Source organism: Neodiprion fabricii, chromosome 1, assembly GCF_021155785.1.
Source record: "Neodiprion fabricii isolate iyNeoFabr1 chromosome 1, iyNeoFabr1.1, whole genome shotgun sequence".
In the NCBI taxonomy this organism is placed as follows: Eukaryota; Metazoa; Arthropoda; class Insecta; order Hymenoptera; family Diprionidae; genus Neodiprion; species Neodiprion fabricii.
Window position 1 is genome coordinate 29,847,744 of NC_060239.1, and position 20,291 is coordinate 29,868,034.

The 20,291-nt window shown below is 39.0% G+C and overlaps 3 protein-coding genes across 11 annotated transcripts in view; 2 read left to right on the plus strand and 1 right to left on the minus strand.

Moving 5' to 3' along the window:
* Nucleotides 1-1,184: 1,184 nt before the first annotated feature.
* LOC124181548 lies at nucleotides 1,185-19,151 on the minus strand. 4 transcript variants are annotated; one of them, XM_046568225.1, is made up of 9 exons: nucleotides 18,656-19,151; nucleotides 4,900-5,190; nucleotides 4,655-4,752; nucleotides 3,836-3,968; nucleotides 3,503-3,617; nucleotides 3,163-3,227; nucleotides 2,587-2,851; nucleotides 2,311-2,502; nucleotides 1,185-2,240 (listed from the first exon to the last, which is right to left on the minus strand). In XM_046568225.1, exons 2-9 carry the CDS (start codon nucleotides 4,955-4,957, stop codon nucleotides 2,039-2,041), a joined length of 1,128 nt encoding a protein of 375 aa, XP_046424181.1. In that variant the 5' UTR covers nucleotides 4,958-5,190; nucleotides 18,656-19,151; the 3' UTR covers nucleotides 1,185-2,038. The 4 variants fall into 4 exon arrangements, with proteins under 4 accessions (XP_046424181.1, XP_046424185.1, XP_046424193.1 ...); XM_046568229.1 differs by having other exon boundaries at nucleotides 2,587-2,785; nucleotides 3,800-3,968; nucleotides 18,656-19,140; XM_046568237.1 differs by lacking the exons at nucleotides 4,655-4,752; nucleotides 4,900-5,190; nucleotides 18,656-19,151 and adding an exon at nucleotides 4,127-4,198 and having other exon boundaries at nucleotides 3,800-3,968.
* On the plus strand, nucleotides 6,929-10,571 carry LOC124181594 (pleckstrin homology domain-containing family J member 1-like). The gene is made up of 2 exons (XM_046568305.1): nucleotides 6,929-7,994; nucleotides 8,994-10,571. The coding sequence occupies exons 1-2, from the start codon at nucleotides 7,781-7,783 to the stop codon at nucleotides 9,473-9,475; spliced, it is 696 nt and encodes a 231-aa protein (XP_046424261.1). The 5' UTR covers nucleotides 6,929-7,780; the 3' UTR covers nucleotides 9,476-10,571.
* The window catches only part of LOC124181415 (low-density lipoprotein receptor-like), a 28,977-nt gene continuing 22,003 nt past the window's right edge, over nucleotides 13,318-20,291 (plus strand). For 2 of the 6 annotated variants that reach the window (XM_046568000.1, XM_046568017.1), the window contains exons 1-2: nucleotides 13,321-13,880; nucleotides 16,782-16,907. In XM_046568000.1, coding sequence (XP_046423956.1) covers nucleotides 13,775-13,880; nucleotides 16,782-16,907 — 232 coding nt within the window. In that variant the 5' untranslated portion in view covers nucleotides 13,321-13,774. Of the gene's footprint in view, nucleotides 13,881-16,781; nucleotides 16,908-20,291 lie in introns of all 6 variants that reach the window. The other 4 variants (XM_046567992.1, XM_046567984.1, XM_046568009.1 and 1 more) reach the window with 4 other exon arrangements.

Genomic DNA, 20,291 nt, shown 5'->3' on the forward strand with positions numbered 1-20,291 from the left:
TTCTTACCCACGCAACGAACGTGGATGATGCCGAAAAGTTGAAATACTTTCGTTAGATGTTCTAAGCCGACTCCAAATCCTGTTGTAAATAAAAGTAATTGATACATCATTCTAACATCTTTCAACGATTTCATTTGCCAATGATCTTGAATATTTTCTGCGTCTCGAATCGCGCCGAAAATCGTTTACAGCTGCAAAGACAGAGCATAGGAGGAAAATATTGTGTAATTCCACATAAAACCTGTTGATTGCAACATTCGCACGTACCGTAAAAATATTCAGAACGCGCGAATCATCCACGTACAATGAATCACCCACTAATTCTCGCAACGCAATTCTCACGACCACACCATGCGAACCGAAATACAAAAGGTGTTTTTCGAGGAAAAGAAAAAAAGAATATTTATACGAACGATTAACGTGCATTCGTCATTTTGCTATCACATTATCCCGCGGACGAGTTGTAAGACAATTCAATCAAATTTCGCTCTCAAAAACAGTAAAAAACAGGCATGCGATAAGAAACGCCGTAATGTGTTTTTTCCATTAGATGACCAAGTTACACTGTGGAATCCCACGCAAGGAAACTGACTGTTTATTTGTAAGTATTAGCAGATCGAAGAGGCGTCCCTTTCACGTTGACCAGCAGTTCTGATGCGAATCCCGGTCGGTCGAATCCTGCGTTTATTTCTCGGATAGAGCCGGCGGACACTGTGTTACATTCTCCCGCAAGTTTACGAGGCAAGATGATGACACTCTACAACCTATCCTTTCACTGAAACCGCGCCTAGTGCACGCGATCAAGTGCCAGAGTCATTCAAAAGATTCATAATTGATCAACGTGCACGACCCTTTTACCTTTACCTCTTTGCGTTAAACGACGGGGATAACGCATTCTGTCACATCTCAATTTTTCAAAGGTATATATTTCATAGGTTCGGTGAACTATTCTAATAAAATCGTGCTGGGAAACGCAGTTACGAGAATAATCTGCAAATATGAGAGAAGGAAGGGGATTCAAATGAATTGAAAGATCTCTCATTCGCACGATGAAGGCAACTATGAATTTTGAACAGTTATCCGTTTAGCTTCATTCCTGACACTGGCGAAACATGTCGTACGATTTCTCGATTGAAATCGCGATAATCAAGTGCTTGTACGTTGAACTTCCTCTAGGGTTTTTCTTTTTACGGACCTTATTCCCCGAATTTTCCCGTCGAAATAAGATGATACATTATGTGAATAAATGTGGGGTACTAAACGCAAATCGTTCGATAAGACGAACCGCGTTCTGATTAATGACCACTCGTTTTTCACGGTGGATCGCTCCTGAGGTGATTCTTCGGCTTGTAAGTTGCGCTCCGCAGATGATCCTTGATCCTCGTCTCTACTTATACTCGTGTAACTACCCGCGGGTATTAAAGGCGGACATAACAGCGGCTTAACGAAATGAATACCCAGCAAAAACGTGCCGATCTGCACGATTGCGTAAAGTTGTAATATCACCCGGTGAATTCCAATGCTCTTTGTAATTTGTTATTAAACGACGATGTAACTAATACCAATGGATTCGGCAAGAACTCTGAGCTCGCAACTTAAGCGTATGCTGATCAGAAACCAGTTTTTTCGCCGTTTTTTCTACTTCCGTACGAAAGAGCTCCGAAAAATATGCCAGGTTATGAGTAAGTACAGTCGAAATATTGGTAATAAAATTATGACAGACGGGCTAAACTACAATCCAAAAATACATATCTTGCACGCGTTCAGAAAATAACGCCACGAATCCATTTGCTTCCTGCAATCAAACTCGAATCTATTTTGTTACTCGAAATAGTTTGTCATACTAATAGCGACTGATGATGGTTCGACGTATTCATTGCCATTATCCGAGTCTTACTGTCGTGAAGGTGTCGACCACTCCGGAGACTGACGAAATTTCTTATTGGTATTTAGTATCGAACGATGCGGTATCGTCATTGCGAAAATCATCGCTTCTACGAGCCTTGTTCAATTCGTCTGAACCACGCCTGGTCGAAGACTATAACGGCTTGTTCGCCGAATACTCTCTCATCTCTTCTTCAAGCCTCGGCAATAAAGTTCGCCTGATCACCTGGTTGATGTAACTGGGTGAATTCGCAGACTCTTGTTGAAGCTTTTTATACTGCTCAGGATCATTCAATAGTGCTGTATATTTCTTTATCAATTTCTCGTTCCGAATCTCTTCCCTTTCTATCCTTTCCCTGAAAATGCAAATCGAATTTATAACCTTCGAGACGGGATCATCATCATGGCATGTTAAGGTGATCCCACCTGTTCGCTTCGTCTTTGATTCTATCACTAAAAAGACTTCCAATAGATTCAATTACACCACCGTCAAAGATCGGTTCCCAGTAAAATCGTCTGGCATTAGATTCGTCTGTTGCGGAATCAAGATTATTGCTACGAACTTTGCCGGCGACCTCCAGATCAAAATTCGGCCTCTTAGCGTTCGATTTCCAGTTCCTGAAGCAAGAAATATATTAGAATTCAGGTCGCATAGCATTTCTGTGACTGATACTTCTTTTCTTTTTTTTCTATCTGTTTTACCGAGTAGACTGCCTGGCTCCATCGTTATCGAATAAACGGTTGGTTGGCACGGTGCGAACTCGTCCAGAAACTTGCCTCTTGTTGCTCTTACATCGAGTAGACCTCGCAAACTTTTTTTCGGACCGGTTCAAAACCCGTAGATCCCTCATCGAATTGCTGGGACCGTAATTGAATATCGTGTAGCGCGCATCTGGTATTTCTAGTTCCAGATGAACATCATGATAGATTGCGTATGATTTTCTCACGGTCATGTGTTTCAAAATGACTATAACGTTTTTCAAACGTTGGAATTTAACAGTGCGTGCCGTAAAATATACGGGATTACGAAACATAGGTGGGAAAAAAAGAAATCGAATAATCAGGTGAAGGAATTATTTACGTTCAATCGACTAATGCAGACGGGTCAAGGAAAGTGAGTTATCAAATCCCAAAAATCTCCAGGTAAATGCAAAACACGATAGTGAGTAGCAATAAATGGTAGCAATTCACCCGTAATAGCGTTACTCATTAGCAGTACCATATATTACATATAGGCAAGACAAAAATAAAAAACTTGTATAAGTTATGAACTCTTACCGGAATTTTTGGACGTTCGTCTGCCTTTATAAAAGCTGTTCGCAATATTTTGAGAGTCATCAAACCTATAAAATAAAATTAATGATTCAGCTTGTTTTTTAAATTTTTTATTCATTCTATTTTATCGTACCGAGTGACTATTTCCCTACGTACAGGCGTAAGTGTTTGATTCACTAAATTCGTATAATTGAATCAACGCCCAGGAGTACCGTAAAAATGCTGAACTTGTGTAAGGCTCAACATCAAGAACCATGTTGCGAGTAGGTACACAAAATATTAAACCCTTTTAAATGGAATCTCAATTTCACGCCAAGCAAACTTGTAATTTTTTAATGTTTACCGTTTAGCTCTCGATGCAGGCTCAAGATAACTGAGAGTATCACGTTCTAGCTGAACGTCTAGCGACGTGGATTCATCCAAGGCAATCGGCAAATTATTTCGCCAAAAAGATTGACCTGGGTAAATAAATGATTGAAGTGATTTAGAAAAGTTGAAAATGTAACTATTATTTTGATATTCTAAAAAGTTGTTTCAAATTCGCCATGTAAATACGATGAAAATTTAAACGATGAATTTTTGTATGATACAATAAACCGAAATGTATTATAGTAAATGCAAAGTGATCAATTGCTAATACTTGGATAACTTGATGACGAAAGTTGCTTGGTCTCACCGAACGTGTCACACATTCCTATCACCATGAACGTTAATAGAAAAAACCGATAGCTCATATCTACATCGAAAATTCGCAACGTTGATTGGAACCCTTTTATTTCAGTTGTCAGTTTTCGCAATTTTTGCTTCTTCTGAAAAACAAATCCGTTCAAGGTATTAAAAATATGTAAGTAACTAAAACCCACCGCCTTTCGTAAATAGAAAAAGAAAGTGTCACACCGATCACAAAAATTGTTAATATTCAAACTCTTCGCCTAGCCTTGACAAAAGGTCAAAGGATTACTGGTACCTGTTTTCGCAGTTTTATTCGTACAGGTCAGATTGGAGCTGCATCTGTATGAGAAAGGCAACTACGCTATAGCAACGAAACACATAGCAGTGCAAAAAACAGTATACCACTGAGCAGTAAAAATAATCGATTACGATACGAACGATGAAGGCACAGAATCAATTTTCTGTGAACTTGCTGAATTAGCATAGCATGTCACATAAGTCGTAATAATCTACACATGATCCATACTCGATACGAAATCGTTTTCAACATATTTACGAAAAGTGACAAATCTGCGGTATTACTTTCACCGGGCAAGTAATAACGAAGCAATTACACGGTCTGAGTTTCATCACAAAATAGTGGAGATTACCCCATAAAAGTCAATGTAGTTTCGGCCTGCAAATGATAAGTACAAAGTATAATATCTCGGCAAAAAATTTCGCGATATATCTTCGAGTCAACTGGCAAAGTCTCGGTGCTATTCTTCATTGCGTAAGTTTATACCCTTTTGAAATTTGTAAAGTCGTAGCCCAACAAGCTTACCTCAATTTTCCAAGATCCACTTGCGCAATATTTATATTTCGATATGAGTTTCGAAAAATTCTTCACTGGCACCTGTTTCAAGCCATTCTGCAATCCACCTAAGATGAAAAAATTATTTAGCATACCTGTCTGGTAGCTATTTGATTAAATTATTTTCTGTGTTTTAATTTGCAAAAGTCCAACCTCTCACACATGTTGCCCATGCATTTAAGGAACAAAGATGTATGTGTAATAATACTACTCGCTATGGAATTGGCGGCACGATTCTTGCGGTGTACAGACTGCACGATCCATTCCGAACATGAGTTATCATTCTTAAATTACATTCCCAAAAACTTCGTGCCTCGCGTTTAGAAACGATTCTCTGGAAAGGGCTGCAAGTCTGCTTCTAATCGACGTTAGATTTATTCCACGTGTCCTGCCATCGGGATCTTTTATTCAGTGAAATGTTCCCAGACGTCTTGTTGGTCAGGACAGAATGATGCCGACTACTTCCAAAATTGTTCACGATTTTCCCATTTCCATAACGCTGCAAGCTAACATGAAAGTGTTTCATTAGGAATTATCACACGGATATCGCATTGCACGAAGAGTAAATAACAAAAAATTTTCTCTGTAAAGTATAAACACTTGATACTATGATTTTCCGGATCTAATTCAAGAGCGCAAGTAATATTTCTTTATTGTGGTTCTTTCTAAAAAATTATTGAAAAGTCTGCCTGGTAAAGAAAACGCCCTTTTTACTTGGAATTTGGTGTGGTTTTTTCTTCAGAAGCCACCGGTTTATTGTTAATTTTCGCTAACAGAAATTATTATTGGATAATTACAATAACACGGACCAATAAGTTAAGAAAAATCTGTCATTAAATATATTAATTCTATTATGTATGCCAACAACGCGGAAGAAAGTGCAAACCCTTATCTCATTTGTTATACATAATTGTTGAAAAAAAAGCATGAGCTATACAAGGCCACATTCTCAATGCTTCTAAAAAACTGAAGCGCTGGGCATATTTTGTTGATCAGCAAAAATTAAAATGAAATTGTGGCGATGCTTTACTTTCCCATTATTGTCATATATTTCCTGTGACGGAATAAGCTACTATTCATTTTACGACCTCGGTATAGAAAGTAAAGAAAGTAAACTACAAAATTCATAAACTTCGTATACAACGGTCATCTCCCCAATAACAATTATATTCTTGAGGCATTATACAGAGGGTAATAATTAGATACATTTATGGCTTGTTCGTTGTGGGAAGCCGAAAATTGCGTGCTATAAGGATTTACATGTAATAGCCATCGACGCGTAGATCGTTTGATAGTCACCTTCTGAATCAATTTTATTCTTCTTTTCCATGTCCGCTTTATGGGAAAATGATTATTTAAATTTGTTCTTACTTTTGCATACAATTTTATAGGCTTAATACAAGGAGGAAGTATTTTTATTATTCACCACGGTAAATTTTTACTCATACCTACCAATTAATCGCCGTGCCCATCTCGTACAGCTCAAGACGTTAACTGCAGCTATCTATACGCACATCGTGTACGTATTAATTGCAAATGACATTAAAATTATTGAAGTTATTATTCTCTCACCGATCATGAGAAAAAATATTTACACTTTCGTGGAAATTCAGAGGAAGATTTCAGTCGAATCACCGTCGAAATTAATTACATTTGCTTCATGTAGCTTGCTCATTCGTGTCGACGATAAATATGTACTTAGATTATACGTTTTGTAGATGATTAAAATAACCATGTGCAATGACAACGTTGGTTGCTTGCCCATGAATTTATCTAATCAAGGACTTACATCTCTTTCTACGAATGATCGGTCTAGACCTTGACTTTCACTGATTCTCGCTTCGATTTCTATATTAATCTATACAGCTACAGATTAACTTAAAAAGCTTCTTCCTGCGAAAGACTGCTTTTATCGTCATTATACAGAATTTCCATTCCTGAATTCACAAGAATTTTAGAATATAAACAAACATGAATAAGTACGGATGAATTAGCCGTGCTATTTAAATCGTTATAAACATAGCCGTATGAGTATAATTTTTACAGCCTGTATAATCCATCAACGATTTAATTACTGTAACACGAATAGTCCGATCAGGAAGCAATCACGTTAGTTATCGTGGTCCTTTGTTTACGATGGACTGGGCACCGATTAATTGCACACTACGGGGTTACGATATTGAAAGTGTACCAGCGCAATGGCGCCTTCAGCAATCACTCACAAACCTCCGTAATCGCAAGCTTCGCTTATAACAAATCGGTACAGTACACTTCAGGAAAAGATCTAACTGTTTGAAACATTCTAGTTAAAATAACCCGTTCCATATTACGTGCGCTAGCGAACGAGCGGTGACCATTTGTGCTTCTGTGACAGGAAAATATACAACAGTACCTATACGATATGACGGTAATAATAATTTGACGAGGTGCGGACACTGGGTCACTTACTTTGACCATCATCAAAGTCTACGGATCACTAATGTGAAAATGTTGGAATAGCGTAATTTTACACGCTATACCGAATACAAGTACCTAAAAATACGCAACAGCAGTGCCAAGAAATGTATTCTTGTCATTGAATCACTATTTATTGCAGGAATACATTTCCGCTCGTTATATTCGCATGCAACAAAAAAGTTTTTGAACAGATTTGTTCGGTTACGGCATTCTTTTATCAATGCTGCGAAGGTTTCGATAATGGTGAAAATATGTCACAGTTTAGTCAGTAAATACTAAGTATAGCAAATTGTAAAGATTTTAATACTTGGTCAACGTACTTGCGACTCAGAGGAGATTGGATAGAAATTTGTATGAAAATAAATTGGCTATTTTAAAGAAGCTACTGGTAGGTAAAAAAATTTGAACAAAATTGAAACTGGTGAGGGTTAAAGTTGACCATCTTCGCGGTACATCACGTCCGTAATAATAGCGACGAGTCTACGTGAAACAAGTTTTCAAAACGTTTGTTCGACACCGCGGTACAAAATGTGCGCGAAACAAATTGCGCGACGGTACGGAATTTGAACGACTAGCGTCACCTAGGAATAATCCGAGGAACCTGAGCAATAATAACTGGCTCATCTGTCAGATGAGTGGATGTTTGAAGAAGGTTATGTTGCGTTGTGGTTGATAAGAAGCGCAGAAGCACCGATTGGTAGTACCTTATATCCATGGCTGCGTAATGACAGTCGTATTGTGAAGGTTAATCATTTTCAAAAAATGAAATTCAGCGAAAAGGAACTCGCTGAAGCCAGCAACGGACCTGCCGACCTCGAGGGTCGACTAAATCACAAGAGAGCACACAAGTCGGGTTAGTACGTAAAAAGTTGACAATTATCCGGCCTATCCCGAACTTGTAGCTCTAATTTGCCTAACCAGCTCACATACACTCCCTGACACTGAGAACGTGATGTCAGCAATCACCGCGTCACAATTACTATCGACGCTATCTCATTTACATAACCTCAAAGACGTGCTAATCTTCAACGTTGGATTCACCTTCGGGCAAAAAATATCCGTTGAATTATTATGATTATATTAGTGTTTTGACGCTCTTCGCGCGTCTCGTTCTTGCTACGAAGTCTCGTTGATCCAAGAAGCGTTTAAATATACTAAATCTCATCTTTTTGCAACGTAATTTGCAACACAAGCATTGAGCGATTTGTTTAAAAGAGTACAATATCTCGAAAGAAAAATTATTAAATATATAATGATAAATAAGCAGTCAACTGTATGTAGTGCAATTATTCAATTAAATTTATTCTAGTTTAGATTTAGAAATATAGATCAAACAAACGTAATTTGCATTTGTTGCGATATTGTTGATCTGCACGAAAATTGCATCAATTTAGAGTATTATTGACAAATTTTACACACTGTTTTATGTGGAACACAGTCTGCACTATCTTGCAGTAATTACTTTTACTTTGACTGCATCCGACCGTGACGGACGAATTTGTACAGACTGTGAACTTTTTCGATCTTACCACAAATTATCTAACGGTTCAGTAGACAGGAAAACATCGCTAGATATTTTACAAACCAATATGGAAGAAATAGAAAGTAAGAGAGTATCCAGCAGTGTTTTTTTTTCCCCAGAAATGCAATTAAATATTTGGCAACTGCTTTGGACTTCAAAACAGAAGCAAATCAAGAGAACAAAACATTCTGCAAAAAACTGTTTTTCAATTCACAAACCAATGCTTGCATCACTTTATTTGATAAGACTAGAAAAGTACTGCAGTGATAAAACTACATTGTTAAGAAACTCATGTCGAACATAAGCATATAATTTGTATTTGTTTTTCAGGTTTTAAAGAAAAATGGTTCAAGCTAAGATGGAACCTGCTCTTTTACTTCAACATCAACGACCTTGGTCAAATCGACAAGAGGCAGCCCTCGGGTGTAATGGTTTTGGAAAACTGCAGTATTAATTTGGATACAACGACTGAGGGTGCATTTGCATTTAGTATATCGTTTAGGGATGAGCATGATAAGCGTCATGTCTTTAGCGCTCAATCGGAATCAAAAGTCGAGCAGTGGGTAATGATACTAAAACAGTCAAGTTACGAATATTGGCGATCTAGGCTGATTACGTTACAAGAAAGGCTGTGTAAGAAAACTGGTAAAGACCCCTTGCTGATGTACCCAAGAAATCAAGGGGTGGTTAGAGATCAAGCTTGGGAGAACATGCCCAGCTTCAAATCTCACGTTCGAAATCTTAAATCTACCGTCATCACATCCTCTGGAATTAACACTTTAACCAGAGAAGTTAATCTTATTGAATTTTGACAATGAAAAGTAACGTGAATGGCTTAGACGCAGGTCATTCTTCAGACTGTTAAAGAACAAAATTAAAGTAAATAAACTCGAATAATTTAGACTTAAGCTGTTATGAATCCACAAACTATCACAGAACAGATATTAGATTGGTGTATATGTGTATGAAAGTAAAGATGCCGGGAAAATTTTTAGCTAATCATATATGTATGTACTGCTTAATTCGTGTGTTGACAATACGAATATTTTTACTATAAAGATTAATGGAATAGAATCTTTGCTATCGCTCAACTGATGTACACCAGTGTTACAATATTTTTAAGGTATTTGAAGTATAACTAAAAATAATAACCTCTTAACGAGTTATACTCTCAAACACTATTATTATATAAAAAAAAAAAAAAAAAACTGTTTTACCTGAATTAGGCAATAGCATTATATACACATACAATTAAGTATTAAACGTTAGATTGTATTCATCAGAAAGAAAATCCTGTTGACACTTTGGCTAGTTATTAGTTTTAGCCCCTAATAATCCCGATACCAAATACTCATCGATTTATTTATTGTATTAATATTTGCATGTATCTATGCATCACGAATACTGTTATACTCAATACAAGCCTGTGTAATTTAAGAAAAATTGAATGTATTTTTATATTAGGTTTCGATAGTTTTTTGAAACAGTTGTATAAAAGTCTGCTATACCAGTCGTTTCGTTGCCTATACGAACATGTATAAATCTACCACAGATTTCTGTTACCGTACAAAAAATGTTGCCGCGATTACGACAAAATAACGGTTCTATAGATGTACTAATAAAGAATATTTTCATCATTAGTCACGGAACACTTTTTAATTAATAAAACCATGTACGTAGTTAACTACACTGAGCCTTCCACGATGGAATCGATTTAAACGTAGACTGCAGTTATCCTGAGATTTTTCTGCAAGAAAATAAATCACATTTACTCGTCGCACGTGATGCGTCAGCTTTTATTGTACGTAGTACGATGCCCGAACCTGCTTCTATTGTGGTTTATTTTACAAATATGTTACGCATGCGAATTTAGTGTTCCGAGGATTGTGATAAAATCTTACCAACAAGGAAAAAAGAGGCGAACGTGATAACAGAAAATACGCTTACGTCTATAACGTGGAAGCTATGTCATACATGTGTTTGGTGTGGTGATATTTGTTATTATTCGTTATCTACCATATGTTTCAATTCAAGCCAACTCGCAACACAAAAAGTATTATGATACGAATAATACGGTGGAATGCATATTATTGGATATGTTTGGGGTCGTCGGTAATATCAATAAACAATTATACTGCTGATAACTGAAAGCGAGAACGAGACCTAACCGATATTCAAGCCGTGAAGCGAAGGCTGTTCGAGATAAAAACACTATAAAAGCCCGGTACTTTGGTTCGAATTATTTTCTTGTACTTGTTTGTATCTAGGTATGACGTACAGTGGCTGCGAAATGCATATTAATTCAGGATGTATTGAACTTGACAATTTCTAACAACGATTCATCGCACGTTGACTTCGTTGATGTAATTTAAATATTATGTTACCGAATTTAATTCGTCGTAGTAAATTTTCAACTATAAAAATAAACATAAATGTTAACCCAGACGGTACAAAACTTGAAGTCGTCAAAAAGACGTCTAAGGGACATCATATGCGCCATTTTATAGTGCACAAAAGATATCTTCATGCCTAAAGAATATCCTCGGGGTCTTATAGACGTCAGAAAATGGCGCATAAGACGTCCTTTAGACGTATTTTTGTTGACGTCAAGTTTTGTGCTGTCTGGGAGCGGAAGATTGTCACTCGCAAAAAGTATCTCTGGTGCAAAAACCTTGCGCCGAGTACATTGAAGTGGAAGCTGCCAAGAAAAATTTACTTTCAAACTCGGAAACCGCCAAAATGACAATGTATGTTTAAATAAGTACGAGAAGGAATACCATTGCCTAGAAAAAAACATTGAAATTAAAATCCTTCGCAAAAATAAGAAATCAACACGAAATCGTTCTCTGTGCCGTAACTAACAAACACTTATGCTGAGGAAAAAGTTGAAAATTATCATAAATATAGTTTCTACATCACATGAATATGAAATTTTCTGCCATTTCGCAGAATACGGTAGTAAAATTATTATTTGAATATTTTCATTTAGCACTACTAATTACCATGCAACACGAGAACTTGACCGCACAATTTACACGCAGTGCACGAAGCATACATACCGCAGCACCAAGCGTTTACCGCATACGCCGTCAAACAATAAGCGCATTATACAGATTATAAACCATTTGAAATGATTTAAATTAATCGTCAATTAATTTTGACAATTATCCTGGGAATGAGTGGATAGTAGATGTCTTAAAAGGGAACAAAATGTACTACGCCTATGAGGTGAGCCCGAATAGGGTTTTCCAAGCTGTGCGGATATCTATTTTTAATTACAACGAGTAGCAAATAAAAGACGCCGCGCTCTAAAAACTTTCGCGAACTTGTGGGACTCGAGATATTTTAAACATCCGCCACACTGGTCAATCCTCACGTGCAGAAACGAATAAGTTTTGAAAACACGAAACTGTAACTAGGAAATGCAAAGTCTAAGTTATAACTTCTGCGCATAACATAATGCTAATGCTTTTCTACATATTCTACGTTTTCACACCGTTACACGTAGCGGCGATCCTCTTCAATTTTAAGGAGGTGCCCTGGTCGATTTCGACGTTGACTTGTATATCTCCAAATATCAAAGTCTACGTATCTGGAACACGAAAAAGCGCTCAACAGCCCTATTCTATACACAATTTTGAACAAAAACACTTCCAAGCATTTTTATCTGACGCAGAAGCAAAGCAATAACATTAATTCTACGAATTTACTATTGCGATTTCGTAGAATCCATGCCATTTTTTTATTTCTTTGTCAGATGAAAACGCATTGGAGTGTTTTTGTTCAATATTGCGTATAGAATGGGACTGTTAGGCCCTTTTACGTGTTTGAGATATGCGGAGAACTAAGTAGTGAGACACGTACTGCTTTGCCTCTATACTCGGAACAAAAAAAGAAACAGAGTCGTAGTCAAACTAGTCACCAATTTTTAATCGACCGGAATAAACCTGCGGAATGGAACGGTAAACAAGAGTCGAGCCCACGAGTCATGTCTCGCCGCTCTCCTAGCTTGTAGCTACACAAATACACACACATGTGCTTGATACGTCACGGAACAGGCGATCGTCCCAATGACGTCACCGTTCGGATTTGCCGACTGTGTTTTTCCACGTGGGATCCAATCACGCTGTTACGTCGCCTACCGATCTTATACGCTGCGTACGAGGTGCGCAGATTAGGAATAATCAGAATCGTGAGTTGACTTGGTTTCACCGCGAAAACCAGCAACCGCAAACTTTGTTTTTCCGTACTTCCGATCCTACAATTGCATAGAAGAATTGCGAATTCATAATCAACAACGAAGTGTACAAGGTGTTTCGGTACGCAGAACCTGAAACGAAAGAAGGAGGATTCTGCAGTATCGGTAGTGACACCATGAGACACGTTGATAAAACGTATCGAAGTCAAAACCCTCCCAGCAACTTGAGAATCGCCCGACTTTCCCCGGTTGGTAACCACCCTCAGGACTGTCCACGAATTCGCGAATCCTAAAGTCCCGACTTTCGCGTAAGATTGGATCGAGATGTTTTCCGTAAGCGCTGCGGGTACGCGTAGGGCAGGAGGAGGGGGGGGTGCGAATTGTTAAATGCCAACTTTTCGGCATGGTGGGTAGGAGGCAAAACCGGAGAGTAAAAATCGGATGTTGCGAGAGCGGCGACGTTCGACGGACCCGGCGAAGGGAGAAAAGTGCCTGGCGAGGCTCGTCATCGGCCTCCACACAACGGTGCGCGCGCCGGTGGCGCGATTCGGTGCATCACACCAGTTCCTCCCGTGTCGCCCGGGCGAGTGAGACGTGTAGAATCGTGCGGAGCGGGTGTACACGCGAATTGAGTTACGAGACTTATCGCTATTTTCTAGCAAAACGCTAGACTTAGGAATCCGGCGGTCTCACATCGACGTCGGCGACACCTTTGAACCGAGCGACATTCGCTCGAAAGTCGGATGCCTCGCGCGCTCTGATTGCAAGACGTTTCCGACTCTCGCCGCGTCGTCCGCTAGTGTTTACCAAATCGGTGCTGGTGGTGGTGTGGTGGTGCTGGCGGCGGTGGAGGAAGCTGGGAGGGTGAATCCGACGGAAGAGGAGTGCGTCGTGTTTCATCGAAAGGGGCGACATGGGGTGGAGCTATATTCGCAGGCTCACGGCAGCCGCCTCGACCCTGCTCTTCGTCCTGGCTATAACAGCCTCGGTCAACCTCGTCCACGGGTTTTCCACCGAAAGTAAGTCCGAGCTACCTGCTTGACTATAACCTTTTCACTTCTCGTCCAACGGTTGTTGCCTTGTGGAAACGCCGCGAAGATCTTGACGCGACGATAACTGGCTCACGCGTGTCGCGTCGGGCCGACCGGCTCGCTTAATAATCGTGCCTGTGTTTGTGTCTAGTTTCAAATACGCGCGCGTGTCTCGGCACGATGATAGAAATGTCAGAGAGGGATAAACGACAGTCGTCTCTCTAATCGCCGGAGCATTCCTCCTTTTTTCTATCCGACCCTCGGATCCGTCGCTGCGCCTCCTTGTAAATGATATACACAGGCGTAAACTTGACAAATAGAGAGCTAAGTGGGCCAGTGTCAAGATAGTTGTATCAAACATAAATGCGTCCACCTAATTGTAGAATCGGTTTGTCGGATCCGTGGGTTTAACTTTCGACTTTCGTATAACGCATTCGCACCAGGGTATGGTCAGTTATACACCAGCGAGTTACCGTTTTGGCTCGCGATCAACGACGGCTAGAATTTCCTTTTGGCCTGTTTCGTTACACGTTCCAACCTTTTTCATTACACCTTAGGTTCAATCCGTTAATGTTTCTCCTCGACGCACGCGTCTCTGTTGTTTGTGTGTGAACATCAGGCGCACGTCGTCCGGTCCTTCTGTCCATGCATGTATGTTGGGATACGTGAATGTATATGTACATACCTATTCTTTATTGACGCGTCATCGTCGTTGCGTGAATCTGTTTTCGAAAGTAGCCACGGCACGCATAATCCCGTGTGCCAACATTTCCACGCGTGCCCGATCACAATCACTCTTCTTTCCTCACTTCCGTTGATCTGTAGAACATACACGGATAACGTCTCGCAGGAATTTTGCAATTCGGTGATTGTATTCGTACGATCCCACCGCGCGAAAGAAAAAGCCAAACATTGATACGTCACTCATTCATTAACTTCGTTATCGGGTTGTCGCACCTTCGACGTAGGTCAAACATGTTGTACATGATTAATAACATAATTCTGACTCATATTCTTCCCAGAAATATTTATGATGCGTGTCAAATTGTACTTCAGTTGTAATATGCCATTTCGAATGTCCATAAACATCACGTCATTCGGATACTGAGCATTTTTCGCACTCTGTGATACTCAATTTATGTTTGGTGTAACCGGAGCTTTTTCAGTGGCGTGATACTTCCTGCGGAAACAAATTTACCGCATACCCTCGAATTGATGTTTAGTTACTATTAGGATAAAAAATTTTAAAAGTACATTAGAATTTTATCACTTTTGTAAAAGCAATGCGGCATACATCCTTCTAAGGCCTATCCTGTAGATATTGTGTGAACGACGATTGATCGTTTACTGAAGAAATTCCATAACGCTGTGAAAGGAATGAATCGCGAGTATAAGATGGATGAATTTTGTTTTTATCACTACTTCATTTTCTATAGAACAAATTTAACGCGTGAATGAAGGAATACACGTGAAGCTGATCGATTCACGTGTCGTAACAAAGTCACGTGTGAGTATAATAATATAGTATAACACTCGCGTAAACATTTCGAATCGCCAAGAAAATAAAAACTAAAAGAAAGATACAAGCATGTAGAAAACTGGCAGAACCATCGTCTCCGAAAATAAGCATGAAAATGCTAAAAATAAGTCTGTGAAATTTTCACATAGCAAATAATAATCGTGTTGTGGGAAAAGAAAAAGATTGTTCGCATCATCGGGTAAACGTATACGCATCTTTGCTTACAATTAGTTAGGCAGAGATAATTCTATTTTTTATATAATTTTTTTTTATTGTTATTGCTGCAGCGCAGTTCTATTTACCTCGGTATAGAAATTTTTTTTTATCCATCCAAATAACAATATTCATCAAACTCCCAGTGTGTAATCAAGGTGATGTAAATACGACGTCAGCGTGTTTAAAACCTTGAACGATGACTTTCGGCGGATAAACAAACTCTGCGCGTTTGGCACACGTGTCCGTGGATCGAAATTATTATTTCGTTTTGACTAAATTGGATATAGCCAGATTCTATGTAGGTTTGTAGTGGCTATGTACAATGACAACGTAATGCTCTCCATAAGTCACGAGTCCGTGGAATCCGATCATCTTCAAATATCCATAAATTATTGTATACCGTTCGGTTAATTTCTCGATTTACGAGTCGTTGATAACTGATTGTACATAATTTCCTTAATCTCAATTATACCCAGGCTAATCGGATCCGTCGAGACTTTATCTAAATTCACGTGTTATATATGGTAAGTGTACCAGTTATTGACACGTTTAGATCCAATTACCGACCCTTTTATTTTCCAAGATTATAAATTGACAGCACACATTGTGAGTTTCTCGATGAATAAAACCAATCGCCGGAGGGTTAGACACTACAAATTAATTTTTTAGTAATTTTAGAACTAAGGATCAAACAGATATAACCAATAAAGATCGGTAATTAGGACATGGTCAATAACTGGTACACTTACCTTGCGGTCGGGCAGTTCACGGGTAACTGTTTGTGGAGTATAATCTATGTGATCTCCAGGCACGTTTAAATTCGGACAAGCCTCTCCACCATTGTCCTCACATATTGAAGACAATAGGCACGCCCAAAGCCCGTGCAAGTTCCGAAGCTTTCGGCACACACCGCGAGCTAAGATTAGATAATCAAAAGTCGGGTCTTTCGCACGGCGGCAGCCCCGATTGTCGAGAAGAAAGTCGCGCAGATCATCTGCGGTTGGCAACTATTTACACCTGCATGTAACCAGAGACACGATTACCAAAGCGGAAACACGCCGAGTCTCTGAAACATATTGCTTGTCAGGATGAGATAGGTGTAATTATCTCTCCCTAAAATGAGTCTCCACTGATACGATTAATTTGAATTTCAGGTGCGGGCGCATGTCCGCTGCGACAATACCGCTGCGACAACGCGAAATGCATACCAGTTACGTGGGTCTGCGATGGAGATAACGATTGCGAGGACAATTCCGACGAACGTACGGAGGAATGCAAATGTGAGTAGACGCACTCACGGTCTCCCTCTATTCCTGTGTCCACGTAATACCTGAGCAATTACCGCACCACGATGCATGTATAACAACGCACACGCCGCATAATGCATTATGTATGTGCGAGGATATAATAGAGAAAGGGGCTGCTGATGCACATGGCGCCGGTCCCGAGTTTACACACTCTCTCTTTCTCTCTTTCTTTCTCTCTCTCTCTCTCTCTCTCTCCCTACTTTGAAATAAATGCTTCGACCACTTTATGCCGGTTCACCCTGTCCTCCTCCTTCATACCATACGTACTCTACAGAATTAATCACCAGGCAAAACAAGGATACGTGTTTTGCGAGGAGGGTGGTCTTTTCGTGCAGGCACTCTATCGCACTTAAACCCTGCATGTATAAATCATACTACTGTTGTGCATATGTACGGTGCAATGTGTGCCATTTTAATAAAGAAGCCAATTCATCACCCTCGCAGTGTAGTGTTTTAAGAAGAATCGGATGACGGATTGTGAGATTCATTTTTAAATCATTCTTGTTTTCCCCTATTTCAATATCACTCTCACAATCAGCTTGTATTGAAACTAGCAGGCGATGTATAACTCGTCCTGAAAAATGGGAATAATATTGTATTTGGGTTCCAAATCGTTGTTGTAACAACCCAAAATTAGCAATATAGATTGAACAAATTATTCCAGGTACTGTGTAATCGCCTGCTCGTGTTCTCTTTATTATAGCTTCAGCTTCATTATTGTGTGCCTAGACTTCTAAGTGGATAGTCTTAATCATCGTGTATGTTATACTATTGTTGGCTGTTGTATGTTGGCTATGTGTTGTCCTTACGAACTGTCTTTTCTTGGAAAACATTCGAATCATGTCTATTTAAAACTAATATCTATCCTGACAAGATTTATGACACCACAAGATAGATACGTTATATTTAACTTGAATCATATAATGCACCTACATATAATATAATGTTAATTTTATCTCCAATAGCTGTATCGACTGTATGATTACAATTAAAAAATTTTTACGAAAAAACCATGAGACTACTTTGTGTAATCTTCTGGAAAAAATGTCACAAGGTTTTTGCTATTTAAGTCTGAGCGGTGTCAATGCGGTTAATAACCGATGATAATTGTACTTCACGAATGGGGTCATTAATATTTCGTTAATCTGTGACCATTGTGTTGCCATATTAGTGTAGACCGTCGCACGCATCTACGATTACGTTTGCTAAAAATATACATTCCAATATACTTTATCAAAATGACAAACAAGCTTCTTTCTTTATCATTTGTTGCTGTGATTAAAGATATCTACACTTCGTCTTCGAACACGTTTTTATGATTGATTCTACCTACACCACCATACTATGTTATACTTTCATTTCTGTACAGGACACATGTGTTCAATCGTATAAACGAATCCGTACATTGATTTAGGCTACTTTGCAAATCACACGTCATACCTATCAGCATATATTTACAAAGTGTACAAAAGCGAAGCTCTCAAGAACCGCTAAGAAAATAACTCTCGAATTGCGTCAAACGTTAAGCAAACCTCCTGCGTGTCCTGCGGATAAAAAGAGTGTACACCTATTGAAAAGAAGGAATAGTTCAAGAAAAACGAAACAACAAACACATATTTTTCCAAGTTAACCTTGCATAACATGTGAAAATAAGTGAGATATAGGTACGCCGCGTGACTGGATATCGCTCAAGTACGCCTTAATTTTACAAATTTATTTACCTTCGTGCATAATAGTGCATACGTATACAAGCTTTGATGATTTTTCGTGTAAAAATAATAGATCAATCTAAACGACACTCTAACAAATTCCACAGCTACAACGATCTGGTGTAAAACGCCACGGCGTATTAGAATTACCGACTCGATCCCCGTTGGCAAACAAACATGTTTGTGCATCCCCACCTGCATCGACTAGAGAATATACATATGTAATGTACACATTGTTTCGTTTTCATATAATCACATCGTATTAATACGACGCCTATTTGCTCTACTGTAATTAGGAGATAAAATCTATCGTGCCCACGTATAACACGAGGTTATAAATGACCGCGGGCCAATTTCGAATCGGTGCACTTTTTAACAGGCCGCCTATCTGCGAGTAAAGAAACGAGTACTGCACATTGATACGTGCATATATATAATACATATGTATGTGTTTACATAAATAGAGTCCTACGCGTTGGATACATATGTCAAAGATACAGCGCGCAGATAGAATCTTCGTGATGAATGGATCGGCAGCCTCAGACGTTGCGGTTTGAGCCAATTTCACCGGGTACAGAGTTGTACAAGTTGGACCCACCACCGCAAAGATATCACCCGGGTTACGTTAGGATGGATATCGAGTTGCAAAATATGCGCATGTGCAAACACATGTAATAACATTGCTAGGAATAGTTGTACACGAAGCATAATCTGCGACGCCTCACCTCTCGTCACGTCGCGCGTCGTATTGGCGTTTCCCCTCTCCATCTGCATTTGATCATGACGCTTGCTGAAAAACGGGTTGTGGGTATATACAGCTGCAGATAACGATCAATAAAAGTATGGTAGTTTTGTTACTTGTTAGACCGATCGGCTTAATGGGTTATCGATAAATTGTTTCTGATTCTGTGATCACCGGAGAATAGGAAGTCTGAGTAATTTCAGACAACTTTATATCGTCGACTCTGGATAGTAAATTGTGCTCGAGTTTTACAATTTTGTATTTTCTTTTATCGGAATTTCTTGACATGAAAAGTTAATTTTTATACCAATCTGTCGTATTGAGACAGAAATTGGACAACACACGCACGTATAGAAACAGACGTAAATCCGCGAAAATTTCGAAAAAAATTGGAGATTATTAGAATGCATTTTTCTTTTCGTTACTTTTGCTTAACACTTCCACGCTTTCCCGACCGAAATTCTACTATACAACTTTGACGCGGCATGAATAGCGGCAGGTGCTGGAAATACCTGGAAAGTTCATGGATGAGTCCGTATATTACCATTAAGATGGAATTTTTCAACTGTTTTGTGTTATGATTCGACATACGAGGAACACGAGCAAATTGATTTGTTATTTCCATTTGAATAATGTTGTTCTTTGGAAAAAGCCCATTTATATCTAGTAGACCAGATTTCGTGAACGTCTCGAATTCTTCAAAACGCTGAATTCAATGTTCCCGGAAAAATCGAGAAATGTCGAGTATCGAAGTAAGATAAGAGTTGAAGTTTTTCTTTGTCAACATCTGCGCCGCGTTTTACATATATTATCTGAAGTTCAAAAAGAGTTAGTCTTTGCATTCTTTTACATTAGACGTACAATATTTACTTTGATATCTACCAGAGCCTGGCAAAACTTTGCAAT

Bases quoted from the DNA above. Each gene is read 5' to 3' on its own strand.
- LOC124181594 (XM_046568305.1), top strand. From the start codon at position 7,781: ATGTTTGAAGAAGGTTATGTTGCGTTGTGGTTGATAAGAAGCGCAGAA. The intron at 7,995-8,993 runs GTTAGTACGTAA...TTTGTTTTTCAG, and splicing joins CAAGAGAGCACACAAGTCGG to GTTTTAAAGAAAAATGGTTC.
- LOC124181548 (XM_046568225.1), bottom strand. From the start codon at position 4,957: ATGTTCGGAATGGATCGTGCAGTCTGTACACCGCAAGAATCGTGCCGC. The intron at 2,852-3,162 runs GTAAGAGTTCAT...AAAACGTTATAG, and splicing joins ACGAACGTCCAAAAATTCCG to TCATTTTGAAACACATGACC. The intron at 2,241-2,310 runs GTGGGATCACCT...TTGCATTTTCAG, and splicing joins ATCAAAGACGAAGCGAACAG to GGAAAGGATAGAAAGGGAAG.